Source organism: Pungitius pungitius, chromosome 14 (genome assembly GCF_949316345.1).
Source record: "Pungitius pungitius chromosome 14, fPunPun2.1, whole genome shotgun sequence".
Lineage (NCBI taxonomy): Eukaryota > Metazoa > Chordata > Actinopteri > Perciformes > Gasterosteidae > Pungitius > Pungitius pungitius.
This window is the reverse complement of record NC_084913.1, coordinates 16689729-16708356: the sequence shown is the minus strand read 5'-3', so window position 1 is coordinate 16708356 and position 18628 is coordinate 16689729. Positions and strand designations below refer to the sequence as shown.

At 44.7% G+C, this 18628-nt stretch overlaps 1 protein-coding gene across 2 annotated transcripts; it reads right to left on the bottom strand.

Moving 5' to 3' along the window:
* On the bottom strand, positions 1–2137 carry LOC134103996 (uncharacterized). Of its 2 annotated transcripts, none has more exons than XM_062557282.1 (2): positions 1842–2137; positions 1–1048 (listed from the first exon to the last, which is right to left on the bottom strand). In XM_062557282.1, exons 1-2 carry the CDS (start codon positions 1870–1872, stop codon positions 426–428), a joined length of 654 nt encoding a protein of 217 aa, XP_062413266.1. In that variant the 5' UTR covers positions 1873–2137; the 3' UTR covers positions 1–425. The 2 variants fall into 2 exon arrangements, with proteins under 2 accessions (XP_062413266.1, XP_062413267.1); XM_062557283.1 differs by lacking the exon at positions 1842–2137 and adding an exon at positions 1124–1781.
* Between the last annotated feature and the right edge of the window lie 16491 nt (positions 2138–18628).

The window sequence follows — 18628 nt, the reverse complement described above, 5'->3', positions numbered from 1 at the left end:
TATCAACAAGATCCATCTGAAACTGTCTGTCTATACCGCTAACTAAAACCCTGTTCCTCGGAAAATGTAGCGCAGCCTTGGCGTGTAACGTGTACACATCTTGTTCCAATAAAAAGGCATTCACCTCGGTCATGGGAGGGGTCACTCCGGTACATTCTCTAACGGCGTTGCGCAGTTTAGTCGCACTGCCCAAACCCCCTGGATGCGATGGATCATAATAAATCTTTTGCAGCGTCCTCTCCATGATGGTGTCAAAGTACGAGTGACCACAGGGGCGTTCATTCCAACAAGTTTTATTTCTGTCATACAAGACATGGTAGCCGGAAGGATAACATTTGTTTAAGAATTACGTTATTAAGACACTCAAGATTTTCACATTGTTTTCGATTTCATTTCATTTTATTTTCTCTCTGTCAACATGTATTTTACACATCATCATCATCCGTTTCAGTTTCGTCATCATCAACATCGATTTCATCGGGTGACTCACACTCTCCATCATACCATTTGAGAAGCTTTTGCAGTTGTTTAATTTTGTGTTTGTCTTCCCCCCAGGTCTCAGACATTTTATCCATGGTGTGCGCCACATTATCTGCATATTTCAGCTCGTTTAAAAGTACTTCCGCAGCCCCCATGATGCGCTCTCTCCCCACATCGACATTATTCATGAACATAAACATGAAGATGGAGGGTATGAAGTTCTCAGTCCAAAGCCTTTTCATCAGAGGTTCAAAGTGTAGCTGGTAGAAACACTCGTCTGGATCCAAACACGGATGGTTTTTCTGACTGGGATTATTCGTCTGACATCCGTAACAGATCTCTCTGATGTATCGACGCCAGACGTTGGCCAGCAAGTGTATCACGCTCATTCTAATACCTTCCACAAACTTTTCGGAATACTCAAACACCTCATGAGTTTCACAATTCTTCTCTTCCTGTGTGGCCATAGGCTCTGGGGATGGAGGAGGTGTCGGCTGCTGGGTGTGAATCATCAGAGATGGAGAAGAGGGGGGAGTCCAGGTCGTGGGGAGGCTGGCATTTTCAGAGCCTGAAAATAAAAACATTTTTAGGATTCTGCATAATTAACCTCAGTTGCATATATATATATAAGTACATAACCCACCTGTCATTCTTTTAGATGCTTAAGGGGTGGATGATTTTCGGTCTACGCAAGGTAGCATGCACACCAGATTGCATACCACTCGGTGTATTGTCGTAAACAAGACGTTTTCTAACAGACCCGTAAGCCTGATTAACCCTGTCTCTCTTGATTGCTTCGTCAATTTGTTTAAACACTTTTTGCAGAGCAGGCCAGTCACACCACTGAATAAAGAAAATGAGTGGGAACCACTTGTTATACTCTTCGTCTGTAAGCGGATATGGCTGTTCCCTCCATCCATTACGACCCCTATTTGCCACAATTTGCTCGCGGTCCTCGCACGCCGTCAGAAAAATGAAATCATCATGTCGTCTGCTATACCGGTCTGCGGTAAGATGGTATATTTTCGGTCCTGATGCACTATACCACTGAACAGCGTAAAGCGATTCCAGGAAACCTACTTGCTCAAGGTCTGTACAAACAACTGTCCGAAACTGTTGCCAGTCTTGCACGGACATGTGACCGCCATGGACAACATTGGCAGCTTTTTCATCCACAGGGTTGATGTGTGATGCCAGAGTCACTTTTCCATCATAGTATTCAACTATATACACATACCCGTTAACTCCCTCATACTGTAACTCTACCGATGGGTCTTTCTCTGCAGTAAAGCTTGTAGCAGGCCTTCTCATACGGGGGGGGTAATCAACATCTGAATGGTCGGCGTTGTCTGTAGACATACCTATAATGGAGCTTGTCGGAGCGTGATCCATTTTTGCAAAGCGAGCAGCAACAAAAAACAGCTTCAGAATCAGGAGCAGTGGTCCCAGCGATGTTCGAGGGCAGAGTAAAGTATTTTGGAGGTAATTCTGTGGACCTATATACACACCCCTCGATGACGTATTTTCCGGTCTGGGGACCCCCCTGTGAACCTTCTGCTGCCAAAAAACAATTTATCACCATTAACACACACACACACACACACCCCCACACACACACGCCCCCACGCCCGCACGCGCAGGGTCATAAATCATCAGGGTCATAAATTATAAAAAATGTCAAAAAATGATTGATAGGATGATTGACAGGTCCGCCATCTTTGCCACCCTATCAGGGTCATAAATCTGTCACCCCTCCCCCCAATACCCACCCTACTATTACTACTTATAAGCTTCAATGTTTATGTTATTTGTAGAGTTATAACGTGGAAAGGTATGGCCCGGATCAGCGAGTCTGCTATGATTGTGTAGTTATTCATGTTTGATTGTGTTCCCACAGCCGTCCGCCACCATCACGTATGTTATGACAGTGGAGTGTAACTTATTTTTATCTTCTAGGTTCAACATTAATGCCCGGGCAGTGACAAAATAAAGCTTTGTAAATGTTTTTTGCAAAGGTTTATCATTTGTATTTGTGAAAGCTGCATACAGAGATGTTGGTGATCCTAAATACACATTTTATATGGTGTAAAGAAATTGATCTTGGAAAGTGTTCATACATGATGCTGACAAACGAAAAGCTGTTCTTGGCAATGGATCTCTATAGCATTGGAATATATATATATATATATATATATATATATATATATATATATATATATATATACACACATACATACACAAGTCACTGGTTGCAATTCATAAGCCGTTAATAAAGCATTAGTCTTCAGCGAGTGGTACGTTTTTAAACATGCCCATAGGGTTTGAAAATATATGTATTATATTAATAACATTTTGCAAATCAAAAATAGGAGTCAACATGATTTTAAATGCATTCATTCATTAAATGTTTTAAAATTGTACCATTTTTTGATCACAATACTTTCACATATTGCTCATAGTAATGGCACACCAATGTGAAATGTGTGTGTGTTTGTACAGTAAGTGAGTGGTGACAAAGGATGGTGTTTGTGTGTGTGTCTTATCTGTGCAAGTTCTTGTGAGTCAGCAGCTGAACAAATGAAGATTGATGTGCCTCCTCTGCTGCTTCGTGCGTCCGACTGTCTCCCACGCGCAGCCGGGACCGACTCTAACACATGTATGTCCCGAGATCTATGAACTGCTGCTGCTGCTGCCACTATTAAATGCAAAGCCACAAGCGTGGATGACATCAAACCAGGATTGACTCCTTTTATACAGTTTCCATCGTGCAGGACCTTTAATATAATGATTGTAGTCCTGCCAAATACAATAAATAAATTCAGTCCCGGCCCCTGTGTATCAACACACTGCATCAGCTGTCAGATTTTTTATTAGTTTGTATAGCACACAATCACAAATTTGCCTCAAAGTGCTTTACATTCTGAACTCATGCAACGTCCTTTGTCCCCAAACCCTCACATCAGCACAGCAATATATCTCCCAAAAGTACAAAATGCCTTCAACGAGAAGAAAAAGGAATAAACCTGCAAAGAAGTCCCGGGGTGGACAGAATGTAATGGATGTCATGAGTAGAGAATTTTACAATGTTGATACATCTAACAGAAATGATTCAAATATTCAGACCCAGGTGTGAGGAACAACCACCATCACATGTAACACTATGAAAATAGTCTGTGAGAGAGTCCCCCAAACTGATGGTGAGATCGAGCAGGGACCCCCTATTCTGAGGAGTTTGGTCTGCCATCCTATTTTTGAGCTTTGCGCTCTTTAGACATGAGAATGAATGCAATCTGATTGGCTAGTGCATGTGCTGTCATATTATCATATAATCAAAAGACTTTGATGAAACAAAGTTTGTGATTTTGACAGTAATAGTAATGGTACTGAAAAATGGTGTTAAAAGCGATAGTTGTCAGAAGGGACATGGCAAGACCAGGGTCCAGATATAACCATGATAAATAAATAAATAAAGACTTTGGGGGAGAAGTTAAATATAGTAATGTGCATTATTATAGAAGGAGAGAGGAGAGGAGCTCAGTGTGTCCTCCGGAAGTCTTGGCCTGATCTTATCGAAGGGCTGGTCCGAGCTAATCTGAGCCAGCCATAACTATAAACGTTACCAAAGAGAAAGGTCTTAAGGTTAAGTTGAAGTTTGGTGGTAAGGCCCGGACTGGAATTATTGAACTGGTCACACAGTACACTCTGGTCAACTCAAGTAAATAATATGATTTGGTGTATGAATTTAGGGAAACAAAAAATACAGACCGGGAGTTTGTGGTTGTATGAAAACCACTGAAATATATTGTCTGACCATAAATTGTTAATACACAAGCATTTACTTTGAGAACTATTGGTTAGTGGCATATACTACATGTTTCACGGTTGGAAGTTTACCTGGGAGAGTTCAATATCTCGTCTGGCACTCCAAAGAGCAAAAACAATAGTTTTGGTAAGCAAAACTAACAAATAATTCATTCTCAGTTTATATATTTTTTACTTAAACTTTATTTTTGCTTCCAATGCAAGAAACATGCTCTTGAAACATTTTTTTTGTTTGCATAATAAAGACACAAATCTACCTTCATACCCACTTGCCCACAGTCGCCCACCTGTGGTAAAGAAACACGAAACAGGAACAAAATATAACAAAACCGTTTTTCTAATCCCAGGCTGGACTTTGCATTTCGCTCACACTTTGGGCCTCCCTGAGGGACTGGATCTGGGGCACAAACCAGAAGTGCCACCAATGGCCAAATCATTTGTCCTAAAACACGGATGATAATACCACCTACCAGCTGAATCTGTTGTCAAACCAGACTCCGACACAGAAAGGCACAGCATGCTGCCTGCAGCATCATTATGTGCAATCTTTATACCCAGCCTAATGGTGAACCAAGAAGTAAGAGGGGCATGAACCCTACAGCATCTCTGGAGGGACATTTTCGCACTGGCTACATATAGTTAGTTACCTAACACTTCTCAATTCAGAATGGGTTTCATAAAAAATAACTTTAATTACAGCTACCTTGACGGACTGTGCTACATGTCATGTCAACAGACAGATTCATAACATCAAGATGTGCTAACTAAAGGTTGCATTATTCACAAGGACTGCTTTGTGTTCCAACAATCATGGATTTCATGGAAGAGCTGACTGCTGATCTCTGTGCACAGCTCCTGCCCCAGCATCCACAGCTCAGGTGTAGCCGGTCCCAGCATAAAAGCCACAAGTTTCAGGAGGTGCAAACAATGCCACATTACAGGCCAGATAAAGGACACACTATGAATATTCTGGGAGTGTGATAATGCCCACTGCCTGCAGCTGGAGAGAAAATGTCTTACCGCATGGCATGACAAATGAAAAACTAATGGGGAGTCTGTATACCCAATAGCCTGTGTATATAGTAAATATTAGTTTTGAAAAATCTGCTCATCTGCTTTTTCATAGGATCTTTTGAACCATTCATAGTCTGGCCCCTGACAACAGACATCTGGTTCAAATTAATATCTAATACTCTAATACCCAGAAACTTTTTGCACAGTGGTTTCTCTGGAAACATATGAACATACGTGTTAATGTACTTATCACATCTGTTTATATTGTTTAAAATGTTGCTTGTAAATTATAATCTTATTTCACCAAGTCAATTGCCTCCTGATTCTAGTCGGGACATTTGTGTAAAAGGAGATTGTATTCTTAAAGAAAATGCATACATTTTCAGAGAGTGCAACAACCTTGGAAATGTTTAAAACTTTGACTAGGTCAAGAGTGTGCCTCCTTGTTGTGGGGGGGTCCTGTCACATATTGATATTCAGTCAGATCATAGTTATCATAGCTGTATAGACTCTTAGTCCTAGCGATTATCAACGTGGATATTAAAATTGACCAACATTAAAAATACAGCCAAATTCAATAGACAATAGTTCACTAAACTCACCAAAGAAGATTGCACCATATTTGGGTGGTCTGTAAATGTTTGGAAGTAAAGCTTGAGTGGATGTCTGAGCCACATATTCAAGTCATTGGGTACAAAATATTTTTTGTGAATGTGAAAAATTGACTGATTTACTGTTACTTTGCAGCCAAATCTTTTTATTATTAACTATCAGGACAGGAATTAAGGAGAACTCAATATAACAACTAACATAGTTGGATAGATAATAAGCCAATCAAATAGGACAGGCTTTACAAACATCCATGTGTCTCTCTCCTGGTCACCAGGTTGTTAGAATCATTCTGCTGAAGGATAATTCAAATTTCATCACTCTGATTCATGCAAATATGATACAATAAAAGCTATTTATCCCCTTCACTGGGTGGAATGAGTGTCTGCATCATTCTGTTTATTGCACACATGAGCAATGTGTATTTTGGCATCTACATCTAATTTTGCAGCAGACTTCTAGTCTTCTAATAGAGAGGAAATAATTTAGCTGGCACAAGCAATGCCCGCTGATTGGAACTAAAGCTTTCATTAAAGTTACAATACAGCCCAGCTGTTGGCACACCCAGCTGATTCACTTCTTTGCTTTGATTCTTGGAACTGTATTTTCGTACAAAAACCCACTAGTTGCCTGACATTTTTTTCCCCAATGTTTCACATCATCCCACTCTCTTGGTGCTAAAGGTGTTTTATTCCTACCCAGATTGAAACAATGCAAGCTGCATTTTTAATTAAATGTTCCAGCTCATCTCATCCTCATGCAACTCTGTCTCCTACAAAAATACGTTCTCATACTGCATTCTCTTCCAAACCAAATGTTGTTACACACAGTTACAAACAGAATAACACAAATGCTACAAACGTCAGGGTTTGGGTCTGCTTCCTTTCTTATTTTGTAGTTTTCATGTCTCTTGTTTTCCTGGGTAACATCACTTCCTGCCTTGTCCTGTGATTGCCTGATTGTTTCCACCAGTGTCCAATCACCTGCACCTCCCTAGTGTATTTAAGCTTGTAAGTTGTCTTACCCGTTGTTACGTCTCCCTTAGTCTAGGTGTAAGGGAGCGCAACCCCCGCAAACATGAGCCCTGATGAACGCGGCGACCAGAGGTATGGGGTCGTGGTGTGAGTGACGACTACTGACACACAGGCAAACGGTGTAAACAAAATAGGAGGTTTATTCTCTCCTTAAAAAGGAAAACCAAACAAATGTTCAGGGGAAAAGGGGCTGGGCGAGACTAAAGCGAAGAAACAAGCAAAAAGGGTGAACACTTCCCTAACTGACCTAATCCCCCCCCCCCCCCTCCTTTACTCTACCTCGGGCACGGATGAGGCCCGCTAACCAAAAGTACAGGGAGTGGTCCGCCCAGGTCTTGCCTAGTGTATCTAGACAGGCAGTCAGCTACGGGTGGTGTATACCCATGGGTCTCTTCCCTAACAATATCCCCTCCCCCCTGCAACACAGGAAGAAAAATGTTTAACTCAAATAACAAACAGTATACAAAACAAATGTAACATACACACTAACCCAAAGAGCCCACGCTCTGGGACTACCTTTTAACAAACAAAAAAAAAAAACTATCCAGGATTGCACCATCCATTCTATCACAGTAAAACATACTACAAACACCAAAACAACACTAGTGTGCACGAGACAACGCATCTGCAACAATGTTGTCCGATCCCTTTTTATATTTGATGCACAAGTTGTAACTCTGCACAATTAGTGCCCACCTCATGAGCCGGCGGTTCTGATTGTACATCCTGTGGAGAAAAATTAGCGGATTGTGGTCAGTAAACACCACCACAGGGACAACACTAGACCCGACGTACACTTCGAAAAATTGAAGGGCTAATAACAAAGCCAATGTCTCCTGCTCGATGGTGGAGTACCTTGTCTGACAGTCACTGAATTTTTTTGAAAAGAAACAAACGGGTCTGTCGATCCCTTCATTGTCCTCCTGTAAGAGGACGGCGCCTGCGCCCACGGCGCTAGCGTCAACCTCCATTTTAAAAGGTTTGCTAAAATCAGGGGCTGCAAGCACCGGGGCAGTACACAGGAGTAGCTTCGCGGAATTGAAGTTTCATGCCTGTTTCTTTGCAGCAGCTTAGTGATATAACTGCTCATATGAAACCCACCAAGTCTCCTGGTGATGTGCTCCCTTCTTCTTTGTTTAAACAGGTACTTGATTCAATTGGTCCTAGTACTCTGTCCATTATGAATATTAGTTTGTCATCTGGTGTTGTTCCGGTTGGTTTTATGCATGCAGTTATTCAACCTCTTTTAAAAAAAAACGGCTTAGACCCATCTGACATGAATAGCTTTCGCCCAATCTCAAAATTGCCTTTTATTTCTAAGATACTGGAAAAAATTGTGAATACACAGCTAAATGACTTTTTAATGAGAAATAACATTTTTGATAAATTCCAGTCAGGTTTTAGAGCTGGTCATAGTACAGAATCTGCTCTTGTGAGAGTGTCTAATGATATCCTGCGAGGTGTTGATTCTGGAAACTGTGTTGTCTTGCTGTTGTTAGATCTTACAGCAGCATTCGATACAGTTGACCATAACATTCTCATCAATCGTCTTAGGGATCAAGTTGGCATTCAGGGCTTAGCCCTGAAATGGTTCTCTTCATACTTGAAGGATAGGACTTTTTCAGTTAGTTTGGGTGATTACTTTTCTTCCGTTGCACCTCTTGTGTGTGGGGTTCCACAGGGCTCTATATTGGGACCAATTTTATTTTCCCTTTATATGCTCCCTTTAGGTTCTATTTTTGAGAAATTTGGGATCCAGTATCATCTTTATGCGGATGATTCTCAAATTTACTTACCACTGAAACATGGGCACAATTGTGCCATTCAGTCTCTTCATGCATGTTTAGCAGAAGTTAAGTGTTGGCTTGCGAAAAATTTTCTCCAACTAAATGAGGATAAGACCGAGATGATTTTATTTGGAAATAAGGGGTGCGTGGATGATGACTGCCTAAGGTTGTTTCCTGGAAAAAAACAGTCTAGTGTGAGGAACCTTGGTGTCATTTTTGACTCGGAGCTTAAATTTGACCGGCAAATCAATACTGTTGTTAAGAACAGTTTCTTCCACCTTAGATCAATATCTAAATTGAAATCTATCCTTTGTTTTAATGATATGGAGAAGGTTGTTCGTGTCTTTGTGTGATCACGTCTGGATTATTGTAATGTGTTGTATCTGGGTGTGAGTCAGGTTCCTCTCTCCCGTTTACAGCTCGTTCAGAACTCAGCTGCCAGACTTTTAACAGGTACCAAGAAGAGAGATCACATTACTCCGGTGTTAATTAAATTACATTGGTTACCCGTAAGATACAGAATCCAATACAAAGCACTGCTGTATGTTTTTAAGTCTCTTCATGGTCTAGCCCCTGAGTATGTTACTGATTTGATCAGCCGGCGTCAATCCAGTCGATCTCTACGTTCAAATGATCAGTTGCTTCTCGAGGTTCCACGAACCCGTTTAAAATGTAAAGGTGATCGGGCCTTTTCTGTTGCGGCTCCTAGGCTTTGGAATGACCTTCCTATGTCTGTAAAAACCTGTCCTTCCCTGGGCGTCTTTCAGAGTGCGCTTAAAACTCACTTGTTTTCTTTAGCATTTGATAATGCCTTGTAAGGTTTGTACATCGTATGTTTTGTATTAATTCTTTGTTTTTATTTTGTGTGTTTTTTCTTTTACTGTTTATTTTACCTTCTGTACAGCACTTTGGTTCCACTTGTGGTTTTGAAAGTGCTTTATAAATAAAGTTGAGTTGAGTTGAATGCTCACATTCCGGAGACCACTTAAACGGAACCTTGGGTGACAAAAGCGAAGACAGGGGGGCTACCACCGTCGAAAAGTTTTTGCAAAACGTACGGTAATAACCCACCATACCTAGGAAACGGCGAAGCTCACGGCGCGTAACAGGGGCAGGGAAACTAGCTATGGCTTCCACCTTGCTAGCTAACAACCGAACCTGCCCATGTCCCACCTGTTTTCCAAGGTATGTAACTGTAGCTTTTCCGAACTCGCACTTTGCCAGTTTTAACGTCAGGGATGCTTTTTCTAAACGTTCAAACACCATGTCTAGCGTAGCGATATGGTCGGCCCAAGTTGACGAATATATTACGACGTCGTCGATATATGCGGTACAGTTGGGAACATCGGCAAACACAGTATTTACTAGGCGTTGGAACGTAGCGGGGGCATTGCACATGCCAAAAGGCATTACGGTATATTGCACGAAATTGTCAGGGGTCACAAGTGCAGAAATCTCCGAGGCACGAGTAGAGGCACTTGCCAATACCCTTTCAACAGGTCTAACTTCGTGACAAACACCGCGGAGCCGATGCTGTCGATGCAATCTTCTATTCGAGGTAACGGATAAGAGTGGTGCAGTAACACCATTAACTCGCCGATAGTCTGTGCACAACCGGGATGTGCTGTCTGGCTTTGGGACTAGGATACAAGGTGAACTCCAAGCACTGTTACTGGCTTTGGCCATGTTGTTTTTTAACAAGTACTCAATCTCACCTTTCATCTTCTCCCTCTTAAACGCATTTACCCGGTACGGGTGTTGACGGATGGGGGTCGCGTTTCCTACATCAACATCGTGTGTCAAAACCATGGTACATCCAGGTACGTCATGAAACAAGCTGAGGTAGGAGTTAATCAAGGACACAAGCTCTTTAGACTGCTCACATTCCAAATGTTTCAAAAGGGATGGTAACTTTCCCAACATTTCTGTATTACCCATACATTCACCCGGTTTCACTGCATGTTTTAACTCCAGACCGTCCTCCGGGTCATCTTCCAGGTACGCCCCCGCCTGCAGCGCAACAGTGGCCACTGAAGAGACAGCGGGCTGGATGTGTTTATTGGAGAGAGTGGTAGAAGGACCTTGTGTACGGTATGCTTTCAACATGTTAATGTGACACGTCCGTAACGAACGCCTACGGTCTGGGGTCTTTATTACATAGTTAGTATCGCTGAGCTTACTATCAATCACATATGGACCTGAGAAACGGGCTGAGAGAGACGACCCTGGAACGGGCAACAATGCTAGAACTAGCTCTCCCGGCACAAACGAACGCTCAACCGTCCCCTTATCATAACGCATTTTCATACGCTTCTGTGCAGTCGAGAGGGACTCTTTAGCTATTGCGCAGGCTGCATGAAGCCTCTCCCTCATCTGGCTAACGAAGTCCATCACATTCTTAGGGGCACTGACAGACGTGGGGGACAAAACGTTTTTTTTCAGAACCTTCAACGGTCCTCTTAGTGTATGTCCGAACACTAAATCAGCAGGGCTAAAACCTAACCTAACCTAACGACTCTTGCACTGTTTCCCTACTAGCAAATAACACAAATGGCACTCCCTCATCCCAATTTGGATTATCCATACAGTATTTTCGGAGCATCGATTTGAGGGTCTGGTGCCACCGCTCGAGTGCTCCCTGGCTTTCCGGATGATAGGCACTCGAGACCTGGTGAGTAATACCCAATTCTTTTAGAGAGGTTACAAACAGTTTTGACATAAAATTTGAACCTTGATCTGACTGAAGTACTTTCGGTAAGCCAAATGTAGAGAAAAACTTGATCAGGGCCTTAATTACAGTCTTGGCTGTGATGGTACGGAGGGGAATAGCCTCCGGATACCGAGTAGCACTACACATCACTGTTAAAAAGGTATTGGTTAACACTCCGCGTTCTTGGTAAAGGACCCACACAATCCACGATTACCCGTTCAAACGGTTCTCCCAGCACAGGAATCGGATGCAGTGGCGCCCGAGGGATGATCTGGTTCGCTTTTGCTGTTAGTTGGCATCCATGACAGGTATTACAAAATTCCACAACATCTGACTTTAGACCTGGCCAGAAAAAATGCCGAAGGACTCTGTCATAAGTCTTTGTTATTCCTAGGTGCCCAGCCCAAGCAGGGTCATGTGCTAGGGATAACACTTGCTGTCTGAATGGTTTAGGGACGACCACCTGCTTGACAACCCCTAAACCCCGAACGTTACCCTGCGCTGCCCACCTGCGCATAAGAACGCCAGCCTCCATGAAGTAAGACACCTCTTTTGTGTTTGCTTCCTCAGAAATCACTACACAATCAAAACATTTCTTCAGACTAACGTCTTCCTTCTGAGCCTTAATCATACTCTGTGAGGTTATCGATGACAATATATTGTGTAATTGGAATTCATTTCCACTCTTACCTATTGCAGTTTTCATTGAAGTGGAAATACTGGACTGGGCTGGCTCCACGTTCACACGCTCAAGAATCGAGTCTGACAGGTCCACCTCGTCCCCCAACCTACAGGACTGGGCCTGTGTAAGCACACAAGCTGGGAACACATGAGGGTAAGCCTGTACTAAAATGTCGTCCGTAGGTTCCAGGGTAGGTGTGTCCACCACCTCTAACATGGGTGTTACATGGCCACCGGCAATGTCATTCCCAAGCAGAAATTTGACTCCCTCCACCGGCAGAGTTGGTACCACGCCAACACGAAAACGTCCCGACACTAGTTTGGACTTTAACCAGACCCAATGCAGTGGTACAGACATGGGGGTTGCTCCGAGTCCTTGTAGAAGGACGTTTGACCCACAGTATGACCCATGGGACCAGGGCAGGCTGTCTGCTAGTACTAAAGACTGCGCTGCCCCCGTGTCACGCAGTATGGTGACGCTCATTTGGCCAACTGGTTCCCCTGTAAGGGACACATTCCCACCTGACACAAACGGAGCATACACCTGATCTGGCTTCTCCCCACCCTCGTTTGTATTATTGCTGTTTGTCTGAGACATGGAATGTATTAAGTTTATGCTTTTCGATCGCACCGGTGACGGTGCTTTCTTGTTTCTCAGAACTGGACACACCGCTATGAGGTGACCGGGACGATGACAATAAAAACACTCACGTGTCTCCTGTGCAGATCTGGTCTCACCCAGAGAAACACGGCTGGCATGAGATGCTGTTGTAGGAGTTGTTGGCGGTCGAGCCTCTTGTCGCGGTGCAGTAAACATTATTTTGTGGGTCAAAGCGTACTCATCCGCTAACACAGCGGCTCGAGACAATGTCGGCACTTTCTGTTCGTTTAAATGCACAACAATTCCGTCAGGTAGATGGTTTTTAAAATCTTCTAAAAGGACCAGCTCCCTTATCTCAGCAAACGTCTTGACCTTGCTAGCCGCACACCAGCGATCGAATAGTGTCTCTTTATCCCTGGCGAACTCTACAAAAGTGCGGGTCTGAGGCTTTTTGTGGTTCCTAAAACGTTGTCTATATGCCTCTGGAACCAACTCATAGACCCTTAACACAGTTGCTTTAACTATTTCGTAATCCCCACTCTCTTCTAGAGAGAGAGACGCCACAACCTCCTGGGCTTTGCCAGACAGTTTGCACTGCAGGAGGATGGACCAAACCTCCCGTGGCCAGTGCAACGCCGTAGCCACACGCTCAAATGCTGAAAAGTATGAATCTACTTCAGCCTCCCGGGAAAGGAGGCACTACAGCAATATTCTTGCTCACCTCAAACCGACCGAGGTTGGGAGATAACGGAACCCCAACACCAGCCTCTAACTCGAGCTGCCTGATTCGCACCTCTTTCTCTGCATCTATTTCTTTCTTTCTAAGTTCAAATTGTCTGTCCTTTTCCCTCTCCTCTCGTTCCATCTCTAGGCGAGCCAGCCGGTACTCGAGCCTAGCCGCAGCACTTCTGGACCCAACAGAGGAACGAGGCGAAAGGTCGGCCCTAGGTAAAACCACTGGTGCAGCGGCCCCCAACCCCTGTTCATCACCCAGCAGTGCACCCACAGTCTTTTCATCCCCAGACTCTTCACCTGAGGCCTCACTGCCCTCATCCATCCCCTCACAAACCCCCTGGTGAACCAACCCTTTTTTTATCAACTCTAACATCTCTGCCTTGAGGGCCTGCCTTGGGAAGGATATTTTGTAATGATCGGCGACGGCGAATAACTCTGACCTGCGCATCCCTCCCAGCTGGTCAAGGGATGGAGCTGCTAGAAAAACTGCCAGTGCTGGAGCAGCCATTCTAGTAGGTACACACACCACCACCACTACTACAAACCAAACTAGCAAACTTGTGGCTGAAATCACACTACAACACCACACCTTCGCACCAGCACCCACCAGGACCTCGTGCTCACAGGGAATCCGGGAGATTGACGATCCCGGACGAGCCCCCACTTGTTACGTCTACCTTAGTCTAGGCTTAAGGGAGCGCAACCCCCGCAAACATGAGCCCTGATGAACGCGGCGACCAGAGGTATGGGGTCGTGGTGTGAGCGCCCAGGTCTTGCCTAGTGTATCTAGACAGGCAGTCAGCTACGGGTGGTGTATACCCATGGGTCTCTTCCCTAACAATATCCCCTTCCCGCCCCCCCCCCCTGCAACACAGGAAGAAAAATGTTTAACTCAAATAACAAACAGTATACAAAACAAATGTAACATACACACTAACCCAAAGAGCCCACGCTCTGGGACTACCTTTTAACAAACAAAACTCTCTCTCTCTCTCTCTCTGAACAAGATACTCACAAACCCCAACGACGGAAATAAACACAGAACCATGAGAGAGGACACCAGCGAGCCACCAGAAGCGCTCTGCCATCAGAGCTGCAAAACCCTCCCCTCAAAGATCTACAATGACAGGTCTTTATAGACCTGCACCAGCTGCATCCAATAATGAAGGGGAGGAGTCCAGGTCGGTCGTATCCAATCGGCTGCACCTTGGGTGAAGGGTAGCCATCTTGCCTGCAGATTTCCTGTACATGGAGAGACAGGACACAAACACCCCCAAAACGTAACACCCGTTGTTGGAACACGTCTCGATTTTGTATTAGAATAAAGAAAACCTTTTTGAAAACTCTGCGTTTGAGTCCTCCCTGCAACCCGCACCAGCAGACTCCTCAGCGACCACGTAAGGACTCAGCAGAGTCTTGGAGCGATTTGGGCCCCCACTACCTGGATGTGAGGAGCCCATTTTTCCAGCGCCAGACCAACTTTGTTTTCGGTCCCAGGAGCTACCAGAAGGCGTGCCTCGAGCTCCGGGACCTCCTCAATCCGAGGAGAAGGAGCCCGGGGGGGAAGAGACCACGAACCCCAGTCCCGGCTCCTGACTCGGCCCCAAGATGCCTGTCTCCGCCCGTCCCGTCTCCACCAGTCTCATCTCCAGCCCCGTCCCCACGACCCCTGATCGTGCCCCCTCCCTCCCGTCCCTTGGTCCTCTTCCCCCCCGCCCCTGAGGGCCGTCTGGAATCGACGCCGGAGCCGCAGAGCCAAGCACTCCACGCCATGCAGCCGGCGCGGCAGAGCCCGGTGCCCCACGCCATGACGCCTGGCCGCCGCCCCGGCAGACCCCCCGGGACACTGAGGCCCGGCCGCCCCCCCGGCAGACCCCCGGAGCACCCCTCGCCTGGCTGCCTACCCGGCAGGCCGCCGGACCATAGCTGTCGGGTCCCCACCCTCCCGCCCCTTGTCTGATTTCCATGGTTCTGCCCCCCTTTAGGACCGTCTGGAATTCGGACCTTGAGGGGGGGGTTCTGTCACGGTTTGGGTCTGCTTCCTGTCTTAATTTGTAGTTTTCATGTCTCTTGTTTTCCTGGGTAACTTCACTTCCTGCCTTGTCCTGTGATTGCCTGATTGTTTCCACCTGTGTCCAATCACCTGCACCTCCCTAGTGTATTTAAGCCCTGTGTGCCTGTTGTCCCCTGTCGCGTCATTGTTCAGTCTTACCCGTTGCTGGAGCACGTCTCTGTTTTGTGGGGGGTTTCAAGGTTTAAGTGTTACTTTTTGTTTTTACAGAAGCATGGATTAATCCGCTCAATAACAGCGAGCCAACTGTGGAAGCTGTGAGTTGGATGCAGAAGACAGTAGACTGGGTTCTGTAAAGCTGTGGTCAAGCTGTTTGACATTGCTTAGCATGTTGCTAAACATAAACTAAAAATAAAATGATGTTTTCTGTCATTTTTGGTTTTAAAAAATCTTATGAAAACACTAGAAACCTGTAGACTACTGCCTAATATTGTATTACTGCCATTTGATGACAATTTCATATACAAAGGTTATCTCACAAGTTTCTAAAAATGCCCCTGGTTTTCAGTCAGTGGGGGAAAAGAATTCCCGACCTAAATAATATGTCCTACTCTGCCCCAAATATACATAGTAAACTGTAAACTAAAGTCAGGTTGGGGGGTCTCAGGATCGCCTCGCTGCTGTTTGCAGAAGATGTGGTCCTGTTGGCCACCTCGGACAGTGACGTCCAGCCTTCACTGGGGCAATTTGCAGCCAGGAGAGTTAGCATCTACAAATCTGAGGCCTCCGGGGGGCCTCTCCTTTGAATTTTTTATGGACTGGTAAGAGACCCCCCCGGCACATGCTGGAGGGATTACATCTCCCAGCTGGGTCAGCCTGCTTGGCATGCTGCCACAGCGACCTGACCCTGGTTAAGCGGTTAACAATGGATGGATGGACTATAAGCTCATATTGTCTGATTTTTTAAGAATTTATTTGCAAATTATGGTGGAAAATAAGTATTGGGTCAAAAACATAAGTCCATATCAATACTTTGTTATATACCCTTTGTTGGCAATGACAGAGGTCAAACGTTTTCTATAACTCTTCACCAGGTTCTCACACACAGTTGCTGGTATTTTGGCCCATTCCTCCATGCAGATTACTTCTAGAGCAGTGATGTTTTGGGGCTGTCGTTGGGCAACACGGACTTTCAACTCCCTCCAGAGATTTTCTATGGGGTTTAGATCTGGAGACTGGCTAGGCCACTCCAGGACCTTGAAATGCTTTTTACGAAGCCACTCCTTTGTTGCCCGGGCAGTGTGTTTGGGATCATTGTCATGCTGAAAGACCCAGCCACGTTTCATCTTCAGTGCCCTTGCTGATGGAAGGAGGTTTTCACTCAAAATATCACGATACATGGCCCCATTCATTCTCTCCTTCACACGGATCAATCGTCCTGGTCCCTTTGCAGAAAAACAGCCCCAAAGCAGGACGTTTCCACCCCCATGCTTCACAGTAGGTATGGTGTTCTTTGGATGCAACTCCGCATTCTTCTTCCTCCAAACACGACGAGTTGCGTTTTTACCAAAAAGTTCTACTTTGGTTTCATCTGACCATAGGACATTCTCCCAATCCTCCTCTGGATCATCCAAATGTTCTCTAGCAAACTTCAGACGGGCCTGGAGATGGACTGGTTTAAGCAGGGGGACACGTCTGGCACTGCAGGATTTGAGTCCCTGGTGGCGTAGTGCGTTACTGATGGTAGGCTTTGTTACCTTGGTCCCAGCTCTCAGCAGGTCATTCACTAGGTCCTCCCGTGTGGTTCTGGGATTCTTGCTCACCGTTCTTGTGATCATTTTGACCCCACGGGGTGAGATCTTGCGTGGAGCCCCAGATCGAGGGAGATTATCAGTGGTCTTGTAGGTCTTCCATTTTCTAATAATTGCTCCCACTGTTGATTTCTTCACACCTAACTGCTTACTGATTAGAGATTCAGTCTTCCCAGCCCGGTGCAGGTCTACAACTTTGTTTTTGGTGTCCTTCGACAGCTCTTTGGTCTTGGCCATAGTTGAGTTTGGAGTGTGACTGTTTAAGCTTGTGGACAGGTGTCTTTTATACTGACAACGAGTTAAAACTGGTGCCATTAATACAGGTAACGAGTGGAGGACAGAGGAGCCTCTTAAAGAAGAAGTTACAGGTCTGTGAGAGCCAGAAATCTTGCTTGTTTGTAGGTGACCAAATACTTATTTTCCACCATAATTTGCAAATAAAATCAGACAATATGATCTTCTGGATTTTTTCTCCTCATTTTGTCTCTCATAGTTGAGGTTTACTTATGATGAAAATGACAGGCATCTGTCATCTTTTTAAGTGGGAGAACTTGCACAATTGGTGGCTGACTAAATACTTTTTTGCCCCACTGTATAGCAATTAGCTAGACTAGTTATTCAATTCTATTAAGAGCTTGAAGTGTATATATTATTTCATTGGAATTTGGGGCATATTAATCATTTAATTTTAGATGTATGCTCATTGTGCAGGAACTAAAGATATGTAACATATTGAAAAGCATTTATGTTGGACTGACTCCATTTGTCTTGATGTATTGACGTCATGAATGCAGCAGTTGCAAGACAGAAGCTGCCTTAAGCGCGAGAGCATATTGTTTATCAGGGATGCCAGGATGCCTGTTTCAGTAACAAGTAATTTAACGCGTTAGTATATCCAAACCAGTAGTCAGATTAAAGTTACTTGTCCAAGTCACTGTGCGTTACTATTTTGGCTTTGATGACAAGACAAAACGACTACAAAATCCCATCCCTGGCTCTGAAGCTTGGTCACAGTCTAAATAAGATTGCAGATAGGGGAAATGGAACACTCCTCAGCTCCTACCATTCACTGAAGACGTCAAGAACATGCACATATATCTTGAAAAGTGCAGACAAGATGATCCAAATAAGAAGAACTGGTCAAAGCTGGCCAATTTGACTCCTTGTGAAGTGATTCTGTTTAATCGCAGAAGAGAGGGTGAGGTTTCAAAGATGCCACTTAGTGCATTCACCCTAAGAGACACTTCAGAAGTCCATTCAGATTTGGCGCTAGGATTGACAGAGTTGTAGCAAAAGCTTTGCCAGCATTTTCAGCGCATTGAAATACGAGGGA